The sequence below is a fragment of the Bos grunniens genome, chromosome 25 (genome assembly GCF_055505025.1).
Source record: "Bos grunniens cultivar Pamir isolate PY7600 chromosome 25, Bosgru_T2T1.0, whole genome shotgun sequence".
In the NCBI taxonomy this organism is placed as follows: domain Eukaryota; kingdom Metazoa; phylum Chordata; class Mammalia; order Artiodactyla; family Bovidae; genus Bos; species Bos grunniens.
The window spans coordinates 29,025,953-29,048,227 of record NC_141189.1 but is presented as its reverse complement, the minus strand read 5'-3'; the positions used below and the strand labels follow the sequence as shown (position 1 = coordinate 29,048,227).

The window sequence follows — 22,275 nt, the reverse complement described above, 5'->3', positions numbered from 1 at the left end:
CTGTGTTTAATCACAGCAGAAATCCCAGGGATCCCTGGCTCTGAAGCATTAAGTGATGAGGCGAGAAATGAGAGCTGATGTGACACTAACATGCCCCCAGCGCCAGGGACCGTGAGGGAACCCCAGCTGGGAGAAACTCAGAGGAGTGGACACAGGTTAAATGTGACGCTCCACAGGTGACTCCCCAAGGCTCAGAGATGGCTGAAGGGGCAGAGACGCATGTGTGCTCAGTCACTTCAGTCGTGTCTGACTCTTTGCGACCCCATGGACTGTAGGCCTCCAGGCTCCTCTGTCCTTGGAATTTCCCAGGCAAGAATACTGGAGAGGGTTGTCATGCCCTCCTCCAAGGCATCTTCCTGACCCAGGGATTGAACCCGTGTCTCTTAAGTCTCCTGCATTGGCAGGTGGGTTCTTTACCACTAGCGCCACCTGGGAAGCCCAGGGGCAGGGACCACTGTTCTTAAATGAAGAGAAATAGAACTTCGGGTTGAAGAACCAAGAAGACAGGAATGCAGGTCCTAAAAGCGTTATGGGAGGCCAAGGTCTCTTCCCCAGGGAAATACGGACACCGTTCTTCAGTGTGAGTGAACTCAGGCATGGGGACTGACGTACCTGGAAGCCTCTGTTTGGTGCGAGTGCCTGTGGGGGTCTGAGGCGGTGTGACCCCCGAGCCTTGCACTTTGTAGACGTACGTGTGTTCCGTGGACTCTAGGGAGCCTGTGGGAAGGAGGTGGGGAGGTGTGGGGTAAGCGCCCAGGGTGGGCAGCCCTGTGGAGGCCCGTCAGCCTCGTTCCCCGCGTGCTTCCAGCCGAGGCTCCAGATCCCTGAGCCAGCTGCTGGCGGCTGAGCCGTGAGTGCTGGCCCCGTGGGGTGTTCCAGCCTTGTCCCCCCGCCATCCTGTGTGCGTGTGAAAGCAGCCAGCCTGCAGTGTGGCCCGAGCGTGCCAGGAGAGCCAGGCCCTGATGGGAAATGTCTTTTAGCAACAAGGAGCGGATGCCTCTTGGCTAAAGGCTGTGGCCTGGCAGGTTGAGAGTCAGATTGTCCCCTGCTGCCCTGTGACCGTGTAGTCATCATTTCCTGGGGAATGGCCCAGGTTTGGGGAGCCTAATCCACTGGCAGAACAGCAACTGGGAGTACTCACTGAACTAAAATGGCTACAGACTACAGCCTTTCACTTGCCCCATGCAAAAGCAGCCCTCGACTGGGGCAAAACACTCATGAGAGCTGCAAAGAATATTAACACTGATCCGAACAGACAGCTGCGTGGGCTTGGACCCCAGGAAGGGAGTCTTCCGGGGCACGGGCACCTGCCTCCGTGCTGTTCCGACTGTCGGGACAGAAGAGGAGGACGAGAGTCCAGGCAGACAGACCTCGCCTCCTCTCCGGTCCTGGCCCAGCGCCTGGTGTGAAGCCTGGGACGCACACACGGCTCCTCATCCCAGGACACCTGGCCAAACACTCCAGATGCGAGAGATTGGGAGGAAGGTAGTCCTACCTGCCGTCAGGTTGAACGTCCTTCCTTTTTGTGATGCTTGTACTGGAGAAAACCAGTTCAGCACGGATCCAACCACGGGGATCTGCCGTAACACCCCCTGCAAAACACAAGCGTTGCTCAAGGCCATCGTCCGGAGGCCAGCTCCCAGCCCGAGTCCAGCTGGGGGCCCAGCCCGGAGCCTCACCTCTTCCAGAAGCCGCTCCTCGTTTGCCTTCTGCAGCTGAACCTGAGCTTCCTGGATTCCTTTCCGAACCACTTCTGTCATGTTTTCCAGAAGCTGTGTTAAGACCAAGGAAGGCATTATCTGTCCAAGCTGCTTGCTGGGGTTCTAGATTTATAAACACAGCACTGGCGATATTTTTCAAAAGTGTGTTAGTAAACGGTACTTTAACATGTCAGTGTGAAAATACAGCAGAAAATCAAATAGAAGAGGTCAAGATGCTAAAGGAGGCCTAGTGTCAGGCGCCGTGGTGACTGGCCGCATTTGCCAGGGAAGAGAACTGCCCCTATGATCTGAACGTCCTACCAACAGGAAACAGACACAACAGGGACTTCCCTGCTGGTCCAGTGGTTAAGAATCTGCCTTCCAATGGAGGGGACATGAGTTCCATCCCTGGTCTGGGAACTAAGATCCCACATGTCTTGGGGCAACTAAACACGTCTACGTGTCACAACTGGAGAGCCTGCACTGTAGGAGGACCCAGTGCAGGCAGAAGGAAAAAAACAAGACACAGTGCTTAACATTCATGGAAACGGAGGCAGAAGTGATACAGGCGGGGTCAGAAAACTTTAAGATGCCCTCCCACGAACCAAGAAAGTTGGCTCCTAGGCTCCATTTCAAACCCCTTTTCTTCTGCACCCCTCCTACCAAACACGAGTCACGCGACACAGGTGCCTGTCTCCTCTCAGGCCAGCCTCGCACTGCTCCCTTTTCCCTCCCTTTGAGGGATTCCTAATGACTCATATCTGGTGTGGAGAGCGTCCCGTAAGCCTGAAAGCCTGGTCCTCTGTGCCAACTGGCCAAGAGCAGCAGGTCTATTACGGGCGGGAAGTTCTGTTACCTGAAGCACCATCCCATCCAGCCCCAGGACCAGCTCTGACCAGCTCTCCCCTGGCCTTGCGGGGCAGAGGTGATGTGAACGCATCTTCCTGAACGTGCGTGCACCACCTCACTTGCTCATATACGTCTTTCCCAGGCTGGCTCGTGAGTTCACTGAGGGCAGGGACTGCCCTGGTACCTGCTCAACGCCTGGCTCACAGGCGGCCTTTAAGTACTTGGGGAAAGAATGAATGGACAGACATCACCGAGGTAAGCTTCTTCCTTAGTGACTCCAGCTAGTTGCCCAGGGAAAACCCAAAAAAGGAATGAGGCACAGATTACTCTTACAGACCCTTGAGTCCTCCTCGATTTCTCGGGCTGTGACTGCGATGGTCTCTACTAGTTCGGAAATATCGATGTCATCACTCGCCATGCCAATGTAAATACAGCTCTTCATGCTTTTATACTCAGGGCCTGTGGGCAGAAACAACAGACTTACTTGGTTCCCAAGTCCGCTGTCACGAGTCAGACACAGGCCATTCCGTGCACACCACGCGGCCAGGCACGGGGCAGCCTCCCCTAGGGGGTGAGGGCATGGATCTACTGCGGATTCGGGACCCAGCGAGGCTGTGGCAGGGGCAGGAAGCTCTCTCATGCTATGAAGAGCTACACCACTTAAGACAGCCCAACTCCCTTTAGGCCAGTTAGAAAACGACTTCCAAAGTCCACAGCTGACTTATAGGAGTAATTACCCATTTTAAATGTAAGGTCAGATTCCAGTTCATTTAACTTTTTCAGTAGCCCAGCATGGATTTTTTCCCCTTCTGGATCCAATTTCAAACTGCTCTTATCATCATTAGCGTGTTCATACCTATAAACAATATCACATAACAGCACTTCAGTAATCTAAAGTAAGTGTCCCTCTAGACACAGGATGACAGGTGGAGTAGAAGCTGCTGGGAGTTACCAAGGGTGTGCAAGGAGACACAGGGCAAAGGAGCCGCTCAGAGGGTCTCAAGAGTGAACCTTAAGAATGTCCCAGGGGAGCCCAAGTCTCCAGGTACATGAAATGTACAAAGAGGGGCATGATCAAGAAGCCCCATCACTCATAAGAGGAACAGGAGGCTTCTCTTATCCCGAGAGGGGACAAAGGGACTCAAGACGCCCACTGAGTCAGAGGTTGGAGGGTCTGCCCCCACTGGGAAGTGGTTCTCCGGGGTGAGTGGTAGCTCTCTGTTCGTACGTCAGTGGCGCACTAGTAACTTTCAAGTTGGAGCAGAAAGAACACACAGCAACTCCTACTTCACTGAGCGCGTGCTGGGCCGCTTGCCAGCTGTGCTCTTTTAAATGCCCAGGTCTGGGTGAACTTGCATCAGACACGAGTGCTGTGACTACACATATTCATTTTAGATTTCTAAGCTGGTTCACAAAATGATCCGCCCACAGTCTTACCATACCTGACAACTCCTATTCCAGGCCAGTTGGGGTCGTCAACATATAAGAGGCCTGCCGTTGCCTCCACCTCCTGCTTGAACTCCTCTCGCAGCTGCAGTGTACAGGTCAGGACCGGCAGCTTGCTCTGGACGCAGGCCACCAGCTGATCCACATCCTCTCCCCGAGTCCCTAAAACTGGACATGTGCACAGAATGTCAGGGAAGCGCTTAAGGAACGGCTGGAAAGGAGGGAGCTGTGCTCTCAGTTCCACTATCAGAACATCAGCAGTTCTCAGTATAGCCAGTCAGTTGCAGCTGAGGACTCAAAAAAAACAACCACTAAACCCAGATACGTGAGGATATGAGATATCTATGGATGTGAGAGTTGCACCATAAAGAAGGCTAAGTGCCAAAGAATTGATGCTTTTGAATTGTGGTGCTGGAGAAGACTCTTAAGAGTCCCTTGGACTGCAAGGAGATCCAACCAGTCCATCCTAAAGGAAATCAACCCTGAATATTCGTTGGAAGGACTGATGCTGAAGCTCCAATACTTTGGCCACCTGATGTAAAGAGCTGACTCACTGGAAAAGACCCTGATGCTGGGAAAAATTGAGGGCAGGAAGAGAAGGGGGTGACAGAGCATAAGACGGTTGGGTGGCATCATCGACTCAATGGACATGAGTTTGAGCACACTCTGGGAGATAGTGAAGGACAGGGAAGCCTGGTGTGCTGCAGTTAATGGGGTCACAAAGAGTCGGACACGACTGAACTACAAACCCGGATATGGAAGAAGCAGGTGTTAAAAATTCACACAGCTGATGGCCGAGGTGTAGACACATTTTGTTCTTACACAGAAGATAGCATTAGCTCCTCTGATTTAACACACAGTGAAATCCTACCATGGAAATCAGATTCTTCTTGAAGAAAGACTCTGCTTAAGTCAAGTGATAAACGTTGTATCAGGTTGGAAACAAGAAGACAGCCACACAGTTCTCTCTATTAACATGGAGGGGAGAGAGGTTTGGGGGTGGGCGGAGGGGCAGCAGGGCAGGGTGGTGATGGTGACAGCACCAAGTGCTTCTGAAGGTCAGAGCCTGAGAGTCTCAGGGTTCACTGCGCCCTCGCTTCCACTGATTCAAAGCTTATGTGATCTAAGCCTCAATACGTGCAGCCTGGGGTGTCCACAGTTACTTTTTCCAGTTCCAGACCCCCTGCTCAGCAGGACCAAAGGCTCCCAGAATGTCCCGAGGCCTCTGGCCACAGTCATGACATGCGGGACAGGTGCCTGCACTTCCCTACTTTGGAGTCTGTGGGAAAAATACCTTTCCAAAGATGCCGAAAACACCTCATGAAAAACCATCAAGCATTCTCTGAACGTATTTAGATCATCTCAGAAAAAAGCACAATCAGATTTCTGATACATCTCTATACAGCTTATTTTGAAGTGCCTCCTATAAAACATGCCAAGCACCACCCAAACCACTGCATGTTCACAGTCTCACAGTCTGATCTGCACATCACCAATGTGAGGTGGTGGGGAACAGGTCTGGAGACAAGAAACTTGCTCCAGGCCTCACAGGTATGAAGTGGCCAAGCGGGGGACAAGAACCCCCAGGACTTTCTGTCATAAAAGTCCACGTGCTTTCAGCTCTGTTGCTCTCTAAGAGGTCTACGACAGTGATCTCGACCTTCACTGGCCTGTTTGGTGCCCTGGCTCCATTCCAAGTACACTCAGTCAACCAGAATCTGAGGTGGGGCTGGGCACTGGGGGGGTTTTCAGAGCTCTGCAGGGATTCTAAAGTCACTCTGGACTGAGAACCACTGAACAGGAAACAAAAGGTCAGAGGACATCAAGACACAGGAATTCGAGTGACTTCACAGATCTCTCTTTGTGAGGAGGTACCCTGGAAAGGGGCTTGTCTACCTAAACTCAGCCAAATGAAAAGTAAAAGCCTCCCCAGGGAGAGAAGACAGCCTCATAGGGGAAAGCGATCAGTCCACAGCCTGGACTCTGACAACCTGGCACCGGTGCCCTCAGAACAACACCGAGGGTGCCCCACGGAGACCGCTTACCTGCCGCCGTCATCAGAGGGCTGAACCGCACGCACGTGCCCTCAACCTCCAGATCCATGACCGTGAGGCCGCTCATGGGCACCAGCTGCTTCAGCTGTTCTCCCAGCTGCAGGGAAAGGGGCAGAATGAATGCACTCCAGCAAGGAGGGCACCCGTGTCTCCTCGTCCACTCAGCCCAGACCCAAGAGGTTCCTGGAGGTGAGTTTCCTTTCATCTGTAATTTTCTTTGAATACTTATGGCACCTTCATTTTAAAAATTGTAAATTTTATATTTTTTCTTACTACAAAAATGTTTGCTATAGAAAAATCTAGGCAACACAGGTAAACCAAACCAAAACAAACAGAACAAAAACTTACCCACAACACACCACTGAGAAACACCTGCTGACTGTTGACATACGGGATAACCCCCCCACCTTCTGTGCATGCGAGTCTGTTTCTTCCATTGCTGTTGTGAAACAGGATATACTACATGCTGTGTAGTAAGGTGCATTTTTCCATGCAATTCACAGTGACCATTTCCCTTCTGCCATGAACATGCAGCTACACGGTTTATACTGGCTGTTCTGAACTTCACTGCATGGGTGTACCTTATTCACCCGAACACCTAGGTTCAATTCAGTTCAGTCGCTCAGTCGTGTCCGACTCTTTGTGACCCCATGAACCACAGCACGCCAGGCCTCCCTGTCCATCACCAGACTCACGTCCATCGAGTCAGTGATGCCACCCAGCCATCTCATCCTCTGTCGTCCCTTTCTCCTCCTGCCCCCAATCCCTCCCAACATCAGAGTCTTTTCCAATGAGTCAACTCTTTCAATTATTTTTTTTTTAGGCTACACTTTGCAGCATGCAGGATCTTAGCTCCCCATCCAGGGACTGAACCTGGGCCCCGTGCAGTGGAAGCTCAAGTCCTAACCACTGGGGGCATGTCCGAGGTTTTGCTAGGGTTGGTGCTGCTCTGATGAACACCTTTACATTGTTTAGAATATTCTTTATACTGAAATCATCCCATGATTTCAGTGTCAAAAGACAGCCAAAGCAAAGTGCCCCTCCACCGAAGGCATGCAGGGGAGGCTTCATGTGCCTTCTGGGATCAGCAGAGCTCCACAGTGCCTGGACCGCAGGCCAGGTTTGGCTTGCTGTCATTCACCTTTACAGGGAAGGAGAGAAACGGTTCCGTGAAGAACCTTAGGGAACAGTGCTGAGAGGACCTGCCGGAACTCATGCAGCCTCTGGGGCTGTGGTTTTTGCTTAAGAAGCCCAGGACAAAGCCCCACGCTTCACAGGGGCTCCCCTGTGAGTTTCTGCCTTTCTAGAGGTGACCATGCATTATCCCAACCATCCAGACGCAGCAGGACGGGCACGTGACAGCGTTCTTACCCAGCGGTTCAGGGCATCACAGGAGTGCCTCTCCCGGCCGACGGCTGAGGCGGCAGCGCTGGGCGCTGGGATGGCATTAAGTCCTGGATCTGACACAAAACACAGAGGGGTCTGCCTCTCAGAAACACAGCCAACTACAGCAACCCCCCGACCCGGCTCACTTAGTGCCCAACATGAACCTGAGAGAAAAGTCTCAAATAGTATGAAGACCAACACACTTACATCTATTTATACAAATGTAATTCTTAATTTCATTAACACATTTTCTCCCTCAAGGAATTCTGAGCAGAAATCAAAGCATAAAAATTATAAGTCACCAACTAGTCCACAAGCACTGAGCCCTGTGCAGGGGAGTCGGCCCAGCAGCACTCCAGGCCTCACAATGCAACCGGCCTCCTGCGATAAATGGTCGAGGTGCCCACTCGTGCTAGGTGCTGTGCTGGGCCTGGGGTTAGGATATGAGGCAGACAAGGTTTTTAGGCTGCCTCTTATGTTCTATGGGAGAAACAGCATAAAGAAATGAAATCACTAAATACTGTTGTCAGGGCCTTGAAAGAAGGTGAGGCTCTGAAACGACATGAGGGAGTCAGTCACCTCAGACAGGACAGGCAGGGAAGGCTCCATGAGGGGGTGGGCACTGGGGGAACCTGAAGGCGGGAAGGAGCCGGGAGGACGAGGGGGGCAGTGGTGCCTCAGAGGAGACCAGTCTGACTGAAGCACAGTGAGCAAGAAGAGGAAGGCGGACAGAAGGGGAGGGCTTGGACTCGCAGGCTGCATGAGGCCTGGTCCAGAGCCTGGACCTCATCCATCGGGCACGGGAAGACACGCAGGCTACGGGCAAGGGGGTGACAGGAAGTGGAGAATGGTCTGGAATGGGGTCCATGGCTGTTGGGTGAAACCTGAGAGAGCCTTGGACTAAGCAGGGCGCCTTTGGGACATTATTTACAAATAGAGATTCTTGAATCCGCTTACTGAATCAAAACACTTAGGAAGGAGGGCCCCAAATTCTGTTTTCAAGGGACTCTCATTCATTCCAGCAGTGGTCCAGGGACTGGTGTTTGGAAACCACTGGTTTAATCACAGCAAACTGTCAGTAAAGTGCTAAGGCAAATAGGCCTGGAATTCTTGTGAACCTTATTACATTTTTTTGCAACGATGACAAGATTTTAGCAATCAAAATATTTTGGACTACCTAGTTAACTTGAAGTGGTTTAACACTCAAAGCCCTTACACACAGAAAAATAACCCTCATTTAAAAATCACCTACCAGAGCCCGGTAGTTCCTGGAAAAATCTGAATACCACCACTGGGGAACTGAGCTCATCTTCCACCTGAAACATGGAATCCAGTTATTACCAAGTGATAGTAAATTCCAAACACTTACAAAGTCAAACGGTGAGCCTGGAAACTAGGCTGCAGATGCTGCCCTTAGAAAGCATGCAAAGAGAATCCCCTGGTGGCCCAGTGGTTAGGGCTCAGCGCTCCCACTGCCAGGGCCTGGTTCAGTCTCTGATCAGGGAACTAAGATACCACAAGCTGCGCAGCAGGAAAAAAACCAAAACACCAAAACCAAGAAAACAAACCAAAAAACCCAACCACCACCACCGCCACAGCAAAAAAACCACATCAAGTTCAAAGGTTAATTTCAGTTGCTAGAGAAACAAAAATCAAAGGTTTAGTAAAATTCTTAGAAATAATTATAAGCCAGTCCTGAGAATACATTATAATATGTGACACTGGTACACTGAGAAGCAAAAGGAAATTTTTGATGGTTATGGATAAACATGGGTCCAACACGAAAGATCAAGAAAGGCAAGAAAAAAGTGGCACTAGAATCAGCAAGAGAGTCCAAGCTTTCAAGAATCCAGAAGTGAGGCCACCGCAACCAGGAATGACTGGATCCTTTCCTACTCATCCTCTACTCATTGTGTGAAACTCGCTGAACAGAAGGCAAGTCCTGCTGGCGTGTGGATAACCGCAGTCTAGAACTGAGGTTGTGTTTCTCTAAATCACCGAAGCAATACTTACATTCAGGACAGGCATCAGACAACCATCTTCACTAACAGATTTCCTAACAGATGAAGACGGCCACTGCATTGACTGCCCAGCCCAAGGTTCCCTGTTCTCCACTGAACAAATGTACAGTCAGCCGTCAGCTTCCCCTCGGGGTCAGGACACAGAGGGAGTGTTAATGCCCTCGACAGACGGTCGTGTTGGAGGAGGGGGTGGGGGTAGAGGGAGAGGGGCTCTCCCAGCATTCAACAACTCCAGCACTACAATTCTAGTCTTGAAACCTATTTCCCAAGGCACTGGTAGGGCCACACCAGGACATGCTAACTGGGGAGATAGGCCCAAGATCTTCCCCACTAAGCTGTTCAAAGGAACAAATGTGTGTGAGTCCGATTAAGCAACAGGTAGATTTGAATCTGCCAATTATTTATGGAGTCAATTCTTGTGCTTTCATATCTACTATCTCTCTTAATTTTCACATAAACAAATAAATCTATTAGTTATCTTTAAAGTGAGAGTGGTTTAATATTTATATAGAATGGAGTAAGCATAAAAAGTAAATGGTAACAAGGTGACAAAACTCTACATTCCTGTTTTCAGAACAAGGTAGAATTTGAGTGCCAAGACTTCTCTAGTCTTCTGTTTCTTACTTTTTTGAGCCCAGTGGTCTCAATGTCAGTGTGCATAAGAAATACTGTACAGGGCTATATATGTAGAATTCTGGTTCTGGCCACGTGGTAGACCAAGCCAATACTGAAGTCATCAATTCTAAATACCTGAAATGCTTGATTAAATGTAATCAATAACCAAAAAACGTTCAAATCATTGTTAGGCTCACAAAACAGGTGAATCCAGAAATAAGAGAAAACAGAAAGAATATTGTAAGCTGAGCTGCAGGGCCTGGGGGGAGGGGAGCACAGACGGGGCCTAGAACTTAGCATTAACATCTAAGGTCGTGGGTTTTTAAGCCCATGTGAGGGGTAGTGCTTAGTTTACATAAAGCCAGGACCCTTGAAAAATGCTCTTTACGAAAAGAGAGAAAAACTTCACCCACTGATCAGTAAGAAAGCTTCACTTTGCCTAAGGCTCTGCAGAGAGAGACAAAAAATTCTTTCATGAGAAGAAAACATCAGGTGTGTTCTGCACCTGTGTGTGACGTCCTCTGTGGGACTCCTAAAACTGGGAAACCAACATAAATAAATGGACCCTGGCAAGTCATACGAGAGAAAAAAATCTCACTTGAAACAGAAAAATTATGTAACACAGGAAGCAAGAGTCAGCAGACACAACCGAGAGGACGATATGTGGCCCCAAAACTGAGACTGGAACAGCCATTGGAAACACATGGCGATCACGGTGTTTAAACAGAGAGACAAAGGACCAGAATCCTTGCTTTAAAAGGTGATTATAAAACAGAATAACTTGAAAAAGAACTGAAGAGAATATTGCAGAATGAAAGAGGTCACTGGAAGTAAAAAGCTCAGTGAATGGGTTAAACAGCAGATGAGATGCTGCTCAAGAATAAATGACTGAACTCAAAGAAGGATCTGAAGGGAGGCACTGGAAGGCAGAGAGAGAGAGAGATGCAGGCATCCAAGAGACTGATGGGGGGTGGAGTGAAGGTTCAGTATGCAGCTTACTGGTGTTCCTGAAGGGAGGACATATCTGAAAAAATTAACTGTACAGGATTAAAAAAAAAAGAAGAAGAATCCTCATGTTAAATCAGCACAAGTCCCAAACAGGACTGAAAAAAAAAAAACCCTCACTTGGATGTATCACGGTCAAAGTGGCAGAACAATAAGGATATAAACATGAAACCACGCTCAGTCCCACGGAGGCATTCTGGAATTCTCAGGTGCAATGGTAACAGTGTTCGAGTTTCCCCTCACAGGCCGACTTTAGAATCCACTCCAAGTGTTTGATAAGAGGCCAGTAAAACAGCAGCCTTATCAGAACGCAGCTGCCGAGGAGACTGAACTGGCACCCTGTGAAAGCGGGTTGCGAGTGCCACCCCTGGCCCTGGCGCTGGAGGTGCTGAGCTGGGGAAGTGGGTCCTTGTTTCTGCAATGGGAGAGGCTCCTGAAGGGCCCTCCAGATGGGAAGGAAGAAGGTCATGGGCGCTGGGAGAAGGGAGTGGCTATGCAGCAGAGAAGCTTTTCTGAGATACCCTGGGGTCAAGTCTTGGCTTTGCCACATACTAGTTCTGGGACTCTGGACACACAGCTCATCTGAGCCACAGAAACAGATGCTGCCGCTCGACCCCAGAGGCTTACTGTGAGGGTTCACAAGTCAACACCTATGAAAGCAGCAGACAAAGGCTGTAGCAAGGAGCAGAAGACAATAATCACTTCCACCTTATGGTGCCTGACGCCTCCATTCTGCCTTCCCACACATTAGCTGATACGCCCCTCCTAACAAGCCACCGGGGCAGACGAATCCATTCTCCTCTAACTACCCTGAGACAGAGGGTCCGCTGGCGGAGGACACAGGCTTTGAGAGTGCACCCCAGCTCTACGCTGCTTTACCACTTCCTTATCCTGTCTGTGCTTTAGCTTCCTCCCCAGTTAAAGAAAAGGAATAACCACTGTGTCCAACTCACAGAGTCTGTGTATTCATCCACACTTGAACACCTATTGTATGCCAGGTACCACACTGGGCGTAGGATATAGTCATGAACAGACAAAAGTTTTTGCCTTGCAAGGCTTCTCCAGACAAAAACAGACAAGGAACAAACACAGCCCACAATTTCAGGCAGTAATAATGATGAAGGAGAAAACCCAGAGCACAGAGAGTGATGGATAGTGGTGGGTGTTACTCTGGTGGGGTGGGGTGAGCCTCTCTGAAGAAGTGATATTTGGGAACTAAGATCTGAAGGATAAGAAATTGGTAATGAGAAGAATTAAGGGGAACAGTGTTTCCAGGTATGGGGAACAGCATGTACAAAGGAGATCTGTGACGGTTAAATGAAACAGGCATGGAAGGGGGACTTAGTATCACGCGTGCTACACAGTAAGCATGTCACAAACAGCAGCTGCAGTGGTGATGGTGACGATGATGATGGTGGGCTACTGACAGGAAGGTGATGATGACGACGTTGATGGATTACTGACAGGCCACAGTGCCTCATGGTGTTTGCCAGTGACTGTCCCCTCTATTGAGTAAAGCAGCCATTGGAAGGAGGGAAGGAACAGGGTTATGCCTAGGCTGTATGTGGCCTTACAAAGAAGTCCAAACCAGTTGGCAATTAGTGAGCAACATCAGCTCCTCCTGGTTTGCAGGAGAATGAGGAAGGAGAGGAATGAGGAGGAGCCCAAGAGGGCTCAGCAAAGGAGCGACAGGAAATACACAGGCCCAGCACTGCCTGTAACCCACCAGCGTGCTCATTCCAGTCCATAATTTAGTCTCTCTATTTGCAATCAAGAGTGTCCAACCAACATACCTTCACCGACAGCTGAGCTCACAGGCTTGAGAGGTTAACAGAATGAGTCAGTGTCACAGGGCCCCTGTGGCACAGCTGAAATTGGAACCCAAGTCTCCTGACTTACATTGATCCTCTGCTTCTCCGGTGGGGCCTTTATCCCCTTCCAAGCTAGGAGAGGAGTCACCTCAGGTCAAGTGAGTAGCTCCCAGCTCCTACTCAGAAGGCGGTGAGGGGAGCAGCCCCTGATCAGCACTTAAACCGAACCATGTACTAAAGTGGACACAGACTGCACTCACTTGAACCCCAAATAAACTCAAATGTTAATTTTAAAGTTAACTATATCCTGAAGAATTGTCAAAGAAACGCCCCTTCATGCAAATGCTCTCTGGGATCAGAGGGCTTCACAAAGAGTGGCCCAAAGCACTCTGAGAGACAAAACAATTTTCCACTTGAGGAAGATGGGTGTTCTAAAAATTTCTGGACAGGTGAAATCAATGGTGCTTATTACATCTTTGTGCAATTTTAAATTTTAATAGAATAAAAACTGTGAATGGATTATTTGAAAAGCACTGTAGGTGTTCAGTGTATGGGGCAAATTTCTAAGCTTTCTGCTAACTGCAGAATTAGGTCATCGGGACATGTATGACTTTCCCAAAGAACGGTGGTTAACTGGAGCTGCCGCAATTCCATGAACACACACCAAATCTGGAGAAAATCATGCTAAGTCACTGAAGGTAAAAGTTACTGACTTTAAGAGACAGACCAAATTATATACTGTACCAAGATTTTGATGTGGTTCACTTTCTTCAAACTTTCTTGCAATCGTTGACTCTGCAAATGACAAAAAAACAGTTTCTTGTAATTTCATATTAAGAAGTAGTTTTCCTAAGGGTCTTTGCAAGTCTGCAAACAAGGATCTTGGGCAGATAAAGCCATCTGCGACTTGACGATTTCTAAATGTGGATACCAATTTTTGCATTTCAACATCTGCAAATATTCCCCAATATGCCAGTTACAATTGCATTTAGTGATTCCAGAAAAGCTTTTTCTAATTAGATATATGTGAATTTGTCATGTTAGCAACATAGAGGTCATTCATTCATTCAAAAAATACTGAGTGCAAGGCAACAAAAACAAAATTAAGCAAGCAGACTACATCAGACTAAAAAGCTTCTGCACAGCAAAGGAAGTCATCAACAAATGAAAAGGCAACCTATGGAACTGGAGAAAATATTTGCAAATCATTTATTTAATAAGGCATTAAAATCCAAAGTATATGAAGAACTCATACAACTCAATGGCAAAAACCCAAACTATCCCAATTAAAAAATGGACAGAAGATCTGAATAGACATTTTTCCAGACAACAGGCACATGGAAAGTAAAGATGCTCAACATCACTAATCATCAGGGAAATGCAAATCAAAACCACAGCGTGATGTCGCTGCACACCTGGGAGAACAGCTGTCATCAAAACGACAAGAAACAAGTGTTCACAAGAACGTGGAGGAAAAGGAACCCTGTGCACCCTTGGTTGGAATGTAAATTGGTGCAGCCACCGTGGAAAACATATGGAGCTTCCACAAAAAATGAGAAGTAGAACCACCATATGATCCAGCAATTCCACGTGGGCTATCTGCACTGAAGAACAGGAAAATACTAATTTGACAAGGTATATTCACTTCAGCATTATTTACAATAGCCAAGATACGTAAACAACCTAAGCGTCCATCAAAGGATGAATGAGTTAAGACGTTAGGGCATATAATAATACACACACACGCACACAACAGGAAATAATCAACCGTAAAAAAAGAACAAAAGCTTGTCATCTGCAACAACATGGGTGGACCTCAGGGCTTCCCAGCTGTGCTAGTGATAAAGGACCCACCTGCTAACGCAGGAGACATAAAGACAAGCGTTCAATCCCTGAGTCGGGAAGATCCCCTGGAGGAGGGCATGGCAACCCACTGCCACATTCTTGCCTGGAGAATCCCATGGACAGAGGAGCCTGAAGGGCTACAGTCCATAGGGTCACAAAGAGTCGGACACAACTGAGCGTCTTAGCATGCACACACGGGTGGGCCTTAAGGGCATTACTCCAAGTGAAATAATTCAAACAAAGACAAATACCATATGATCTCACATGTGAAATCTAAAACGAAACAAAGCTGACAGAAGACTGGTCTCTGCTACAGGTGGCGGCTGGGGGAGGTCGGTGAAGGGACTCAAAAGGTAAAAAGTACAAACTTGCAATTATTAAAAAATAAGTCATGGGGAATATAGTCAATATTACTGTAGTAATTTTTTGTTTTGGCCATGCTGAGTGACATGCAGGATCTTAGTTCCCTGACCAGGGATCGAAACTGAGGCCCCTGCAGTGGAAGCGCAGAATCTTAACCACCAGACCACCAGGGAAGTCCTGGAAACTAATTCTTAATATGCTATCACTGGACCTTATATTTTGGGGGAGCTGCAGAGACCAAATGAGAGCCTGCATCCACGGTGCCCCCTGGGGCCACATAGTGCTTGGCACCGACTGTAAACGCTCTGGAACTGCTTCCCATGAAGACAAAGAGGAGAAAAAGGAAGAAAAAGAGGAGGAGGACACTGATTTTTGCTCAGGGAATGTGAGGCCTGGTGTGGACTACAAGGCAGGACGGGACATGGGAGACCACACCTGCTGAACCTCTGTGGACTTTTCACACGTGCATTTAGCTGCGTGAGTCAGCAGCGGAGGCCAGGCCTCAGGAGGGTTTGCGATGCACTGTGGTGTCTGCTGGCAGGTAGATGCCAGAGTGCAGGGACCTCAAGTGTCTGGTGGCTAATGTCATCATTATTCTCTTGTACTCTGTAAACCAAAGGGAGCTGAACACCTCTCCCTGGAGTGCCCCAACCTTCCCCAAACTAAGTTACCATGGCAATGAAGGCTTCTCCTTCCGAAGAACCAAACCTCAAGATGACAGCCAAGAGCCCCATAAGAAAATATTTTTAAAAATGTGCTTCTGTAAACATAATGAGCATGAATCTTAATATTACTTAATGTAAAAATGAAACTACTTAATTTAGAATGTTTATATTTCATTAGAAACTCATGTTAAAATATCCTATTATAACAGGACCCCTATTACAGTAATATGAAAATACTAATTTTTCTTAAATATAAAAATGACACAAACATGTACGAATTCCAATAATATATTTAAAACAAAGATTTATTTTTTCCTGTTTTTGGCTGCACCCATGCAGCATGCAGGATCTTAGCTCCTCAACCAGGGAAAACAAAGATTTATTTTTAAAACTATCTGCATACCTTACCATATGATTAGGCCCTACTGTGGGAGCTTTACCTGTACGAACTCACTAAGTCCTCATGACAATCTTTCATCACATCATCACCTCTATTTTACAGGTGGGAAATCAGAGGGACAGAAAGGTGACATCATGCTGTAGACTTAGGTAGAACTCAGCTCTCAAAAACTGCGTACATAAGGCATTTTTTGTTTTCTGAACTGCAACATAATTATATAGCTTTCACAATTAGAACACCTCTAACAGAGAATTAGAACTGTCCCTAAAGCTTTGCAATTTGGGAGCCCAAGCCAGCGGGTGTTAAAAATATCCATGCCAGCCTTACTCCCCCCAGCCATCATACTCTTTTACCCTCAAGAGTCGGTCGGTCAAGTGGAATGCTTATCCCAGCCTCCACATCCTCCTCCAGTCCTTGGCTGTCACCGTGACTTCTTTTCTCCCCCATGCTGACACCGGCATTCATTTTAATCTGATTTCATTTGGACACAAATGCTGGGACAGCCCCAGCAGTCTCTCCCAGAACTTTGAACAAGAAACCTATATATGCAGGACAATTAGTCTGCTTGCTTATGAGAAGGGAAATCCAGACAATGAGGTATTGAAGGCGGGGTAAATCAGTGAAGGATTTTTCTGTTTCTGCCATGGAGCATCTGTGACTTGTGCGAACTTCAGGTTTCCACTCACCAGCTGACAGGCATGCTTGATCCTCTCCACAATCCCATCAAGTCCCAAGTACTGTAAAGACAACCACAGTGGCAGGGCACGGAGCTTGTCTGCTGGCTTATTTGATGTAAGACCGGAAACTAAAGTCTAAAAAAGTCAATATAGGTTTATTACTTAAAGCCAATGAAATCGCATAGCAGAACTAACCACTTTCCATTTACTATGCACTTAGTTTGTGTCAGATGCTATGCAGGCACTTGGCTTGCATTATTCATTTGATCATCAAGCAACTCCATGAGCAAAGTATTCTAGGCAACTTGGCTCAGAGACCTTGATTTTTCCAAGGGTCCGTGGCTAACATGTGGCAAAGTCGGGATGAGAATCCAGACAGGCTCATCTCAGAGCTGGAGCTCTTAGCCACTCAAGAGGCAGCCCCTTCCAAGGCTGCTCTGAGCATCCCCAAATACTTGGCCAGAAACACATGAGCAAGGCTTAACTGTTTAAGAATCACTGAAAACTTATTTCACAGTTGCCTATCACTAACTGGTTCACTAATAAGAACCATCACTACGCTTTTAAGAACTACATCATTTTGTAACGTTTTAGACAATGTGGAAGATCAAGAGCCTTAAAATAATCTTAATTCCACTGTGGGAATCCAGTCTAACAAGTAATTTGAAACACGAGTGATGCTCATTATTTCAGTAACAAAAATTTGAAAACAGCCTAAAAGTTCACAAATGGAGGATGACTGTGGTACTTAAATGATGGAATATTATACAGTGATAAAAGTTTTTCATACACATGGGGAAGTATGGGGAGAATAAATAGAAAAAAAATATATGGCATAGTTTCCCTTATGTAAAAAAAATTTTTTTAATGAAAAATCACAGATGTAGCATTAAGGAAGAGATGTACTTTTTCCTTTTTCTGTATTTTGCCCCCAGACTCAATGACTACTCACCACTCCCTACTCCCTCCCAGTGAGAGGAAGCTTACCAAGGCAGGATCGTCATGCTTATAGAGGGTCACGGCCGGAACAGCTGGCAGACCCAGCCACGGGCCCGGAGTCAGCGTCATGCTGTCACATTTGGTTGCAGCCTACCACAGAGAGAACAACTTCCTGTTAGACTACCAGGATCCAGTCAACCCAGCACCCTCTTCCATGCATAAAAGCCATCCGGGGTTAAGTGATTTTAAATTCCTTCTTAAAACCACAGTATCTAGTAAATCAACAACATACCAGCACTGAAGAGGAGACATAACCTAGAGCCAAGGTTGCCAGATTCACACTGGAAGGAAAAACACAGACCTGAGAACTAATTATTTACTGCTGCTTATTCACTAAGTATGTACTTACCCCCCTCCCCCTCAAAAGAAAAACAAAACAGGGCTGTGCTGTTCCACGCTGACATTTACATGTCTTTCAGCTGTGTTGGTAGCATTTGCAATAGCAACATAAAATGTGGTACATATATTATACAAATTTCAGGAAAACCTGGAAAATGCATTTTAATTAAAATGTTTCAGGGGATGGCTTCTACTTATCTAGTGTAATAAGTGTCTTACTTTCTATCTTGGTAGGTATTATATCCAAGTCATCACGCTTCCCAGAGCGACAATATTAAGCAAAGCACCGTGTACATATGACGTGCTGGAAATGGACCCCCAGGGCTGCCCCACCTCCTCCCCGCCTTTTGTCTTTGCAGCACTCCAGCAGCCTTCTGGGAATCCACTCCCCACCTCCTCTGTGAGACCTCAGCCTCGAAATCACCTAAACTATCAGAGAATTACATTTCCCTGGCCACAGCAACTGGCTCAGCATGAGACTCCTGGAAGGATTTCTGACCCTCTGGACGCAAAGCTGGAAAGGCGGCTGGAGTTGCTGCAGCTACTCTGCACCAGAACAGGAAAGGCTATCTAGCTCCAGACGGAGCCACCATGGAGGAAGGTCAGCCAAGTGACTTGGCTGACGTGGTGTTACTGCTGATCCTAACACTGGTCTGAGTTACGGGAGCCAATAAGACCTCTTTATTATCTGAAACCCAAAGAGTCTTTGGGCTCCCCTGTGGCTCAGCAGCTCCCACTCTGCCTGCAAGGTGGGAGACCTGGGTTCCATCCCTGGGTTGGGAAGATCCCCTGAAGAAGGGAACAGCTACCCACTAGAGTATTCTGGCCTGGAGAATTTCATGGGCTGTATAGACCATGGGATCGCAAAGAGTCGAACATGATTGAGTGACTTGCATCTTCACTTTCACTTCACCAAAGAGTCCTTAGAGATAAATGTGACGACAGAGTGAGCTCTTCCCAGGCACTCTGCAGGCCCACCGAGGACCCACACCCCTCCACTTACCCCTCCACGTGGAGCCATATGCCGTATTGCTCACAGAGCTCCTTCAAACGCCCAATCTTATCTGTGTGCCCCACTGCTGCAGTTCCTGGGATAAAACATCCAAGAAAGGACACAAATATTTCCTGAGTCTTTACAGCATGATAAAAGCTTCTATATACATTATCTCCCTTTGAGAGAAGTAATATATCTGTTTTGTTGAGATTTTCCTTGTAAACTGGCTTAAAATCAACCACTGCAAGCTGATTATTCAAGGATTTTATTCAAGTTTTGAAAAATAAAAAATCAAGCTTGCTGTCAATTTAAATCCTCTCTCTATATATCTATGTACACTAATTTTCTATGTACTTGATCTGTTGTTTCAGAATATATTCAAGTTTCCCACCAAGACTGTGGGTTTGTCAATTTGTACCAGTATTCTATCAACTTTTCCTTTATACGTTTCAGTTATATTCGTAAGCATTTATATGTATTACCTCTGAGTAGATGCCATGAATTATCACTATGGAGACTATTTCATCTCACAGCAACCCTGCTATAGTACTTTTGTTCTGTCAGCACTTGCCCAAGATGTGTGTGCACGCTCAGTCGTGTCTGATTCTCTGTGACCCACAGGACTACAGCGCGCCAGGCTCCTCTCTCTGTTCATGGACTTCTCCAGGCAAGAATACTGGAGTGGGTTGCCATTTCCTACTCCAGGGCATCTTCCCAACTCAGGGACTGAACACTCGTCTCTTGTGTCTCCTGCATTGACTGGCAGATTCTTTACCGATACGCCACCTGGAAAGCACTTGCCCGAGATACCCCTTACTTTTTGTCACTTTCTGGGTTATTTTTATTTAGATGTGTCCTCTATAAAAAATAGAGGGAGACCTCGGTTTGATCCCTGGGTTGGGAAGATCCTCTGGAGAAGGGAATGGCAACCCACTCTAGTATTCTTGCCTAGAGAATTTCATGGACAGAGGAGCCTGGCAGGTTACAGTCCATGGGGTCGCAAAGAATTGGACACGACTGAGCAACTTTCACTTTCTTTCCCTTTCTATAAAAAATAATATAATTTCTTTAACCCAATATGAGGTGTTCTTTGTTTAAATTTAGAAAGCACTCTGAAGTCAGCTTAAACACATTACACATGTTGACCCACCCCTTTGGTGACATTTACATGGCAGGCTTTGCTGGGAAGACCCTCTTCACAGAACATGAGTAAAATGAAGAGTCAGCATGCTCCCAATTGTCCTAAATTTCCAGTTAGCAGAAGCCACCTAGTAAGATTTCAGATCTTCACCAACTGATTCAAGGAACACAACTAAGACAAGCGCTTCTCTTGCAGGGGCTGTGCCAAGGAAAAGCCTGAGAACTCCACCTCCAAACCCAAACCCATCTCAAATTAAAAAAAAACCTTAAATGACACATTTAGTTTAGCCAGAACAAAATCAAAGGCCAAGGCATGGGTTGGGTCACATGAGCCATCAAAACATAAGGCACAATGCTGTGTTTAAGCAACTGGAGGCCAGATTCACATTCTCTTCATCTTGTGGCAACGTCAGCTGGCTGACCACTGGGATGCGGGGTCTGGGGAACGCAATGTGGTCACCCTGCTAAGTCACTCAACCGCATGTAAACTGAAGCCCCTCCCATTTGTTAAGTGATCGATAGTACATTGGTTCTGTTTCTATTTAAATATATATACACTAAATCAGGCAGAAGAGACAGTTTTTCTGGTGGCAACAAGGTGGATGGATGCTTTTTCTGTTTATTATTGTTTTTAAATAACCGACTTTACTGATTGAAGTATACTTTATGTACAATAAAATCCACTCATTTATGTGCGTGTGGTGTGCTGAGTTGCTTCAGTCGACTCAATGAATTTTGACAAATGTATATGGCGTGTAACCAGCATCACCCCAAAGTTCCCTCATCTCCCCCTGAAGTTTCACTCTTCTCTCCACTCCTCACTGGCCCCAGACAACTGTGATCTGTTTTCTTTGCTGTCGTTTTATCTTCTTAGAATTTCATATAAATGGCTCATACACTATGTAACTTCTTTTATGTCTGGATTTTGGCACTTAATTAGCATGCTTCTGAAATTCATCCATGTTGATATGTGTATCAGTAGTTGTTTTCATTTACTGCTTAGTAACCCATGATTTGTTTATCCTACAATTTATTCATTCACTGAGGGAGGGGAATCTGGGCTGTTTTCAGGTAAGAACATTGCATCTCTTCAGCAGCCTAAGAGTTTCAGCTATTCTGCATTCTCACTAGTGTTTGGCACTGTATTTTTTATATTCTCCATTCTCACAGATATATAGTAGTAGCTCATTGTGGTTTTACTTTGCATTTCTCTAATGACTAATGATGTTAAGCATTTTTTCGGTGCTTATACATTCATATATTTCTTTGGTGAAATGTCTACTCAAATCTCTTGTTCACTCTAAACACGGTATTATTTATATCTGTAATACTGAATTATAAAAACTTGTATATTTTGGATAGAGTCCTTTGTCAGGAAAATGTTTTGCCACTATTTTCTCCTAGTCTGTTACTTGCCTTTCCATTTTTTTAAACATGTTTTTTTGGATAGCAAAAGCTTTTTTTTTCCCCTTAATTAAATTATAGTTGATTTACAGTGTTGTGTTAGTTTCAGGTATTGTTCAGGCACTAAGTCATGTCCGACTCTTTTGTGACCCTATGGACTGAAGCCCGCCAGGTTCCTCTGTCCATGGGATTTTCCAGGCAAGAATACTGGAGTGGGTTGCCATTTCCTTCTCCAGGGGATCTTCCTGACCCAGGGATCAAACCTGTCTCCTGCTTGGCATTCTTTGCCACTCAGCCACCTGACAGCAAAGTCATTCTTTTTCAGATTCTTCCATTAAGGTTATTACAAGATATTGAATATAGTTCCCTGGGCAGCAAAGCTTTTAATTTTTGATAAAGCCGAATTATGGTTCTGCCTTTTGTGTCCCTAGAAATCTGTCCTCAGTCAAGGTCATAAAGATCTTCTATATGTTCTTCTAGAAATTTTACTGCTTTGGCTTTTATGTTCAGGCTTATGAACTATTTACAATTAACATCTGCATGTAGAGTGTGGTAAAGATTG

General features: G+C 46.6%; 1 protein-coding gene and 1 long non-coding RNA gene across 4 annotated transcripts in view; one reads left to right on the top strand and one right to left on the bottom strand.

Annotated features, from left to right (window-relative positions):
• PDXDC1 (pyridoxal dependent decarboxylase domain containing 1) overlaps window positions 1-22,275 on the bottom strand; it is a 55,045-nt gene that overhangs the window by 1,868 nt on the left and 30,902 nt on the right. For 2 of the 3 annotated variants that reach the window (XM_086375636.1, XM_086375637.1), the window contains 14 exons: window positions 19,179-19,263; window positions 18,069-18,117; window positions 17,825-17,926; window positions 16,847-16,972; window positions 13,632-13,682; window positions 8,688-8,751; window positions 7,421-7,509; window positions 6,041-6,146; window positions 3,992-4,163; window positions 3,287-3,405; window positions 2,887-3,008; window positions 1,680-1,772; window positions 1,496-1,592; window positions 613-717 (listed from right to left, as the gene is read on the bottom strand). In XM_086375636.1, the coding sequence (XP_086231762.1) occupies window positions 613-717; window positions 1,496-1,592; window positions 1,680-1,772; window positions 2,887-3,008; window positions 3,287-3,405; window positions 3,992-4,163; window positions 6,041-6,146; window positions 7,421-7,509; window positions 8,688-8,751; window positions 13,632-13,682; window positions 16,847-16,972; window positions 17,825-17,926; window positions 18,069-18,117; window positions 19,179-19,263 (1,380 nt within the window). The remainder of the gene's footprint in view (window positions 1-612; window positions 718-1,495; window positions 1,593-1,679; window positions 1,773-2,886; window positions 3,009-3,286; window positions 3,406-3,991; window positions 4,164-6,040; window positions 6,147-7,420; window positions 7,510-8,687; window positions 8,752-13,631; window positions 13,683-16,846; window positions 16,973-17,824; window positions 17,927-18,068; window positions 18,118-19,178; window positions 19,264-22,275) is intronic. The other variant, XR_015154680.1, reaches the window with a different exon arrangement.
• On the top strand, window positions 6,103-21,000 carry LOC147345364 (uncharacterized). Its single transcript, XR_015154682.1, has 2 exons — window positions 6,103-6,238; window positions 18,410-21,000. It is a non-coding gene; the product is annotated as an uncharacterized LOC147345364 (long non-coding RNA).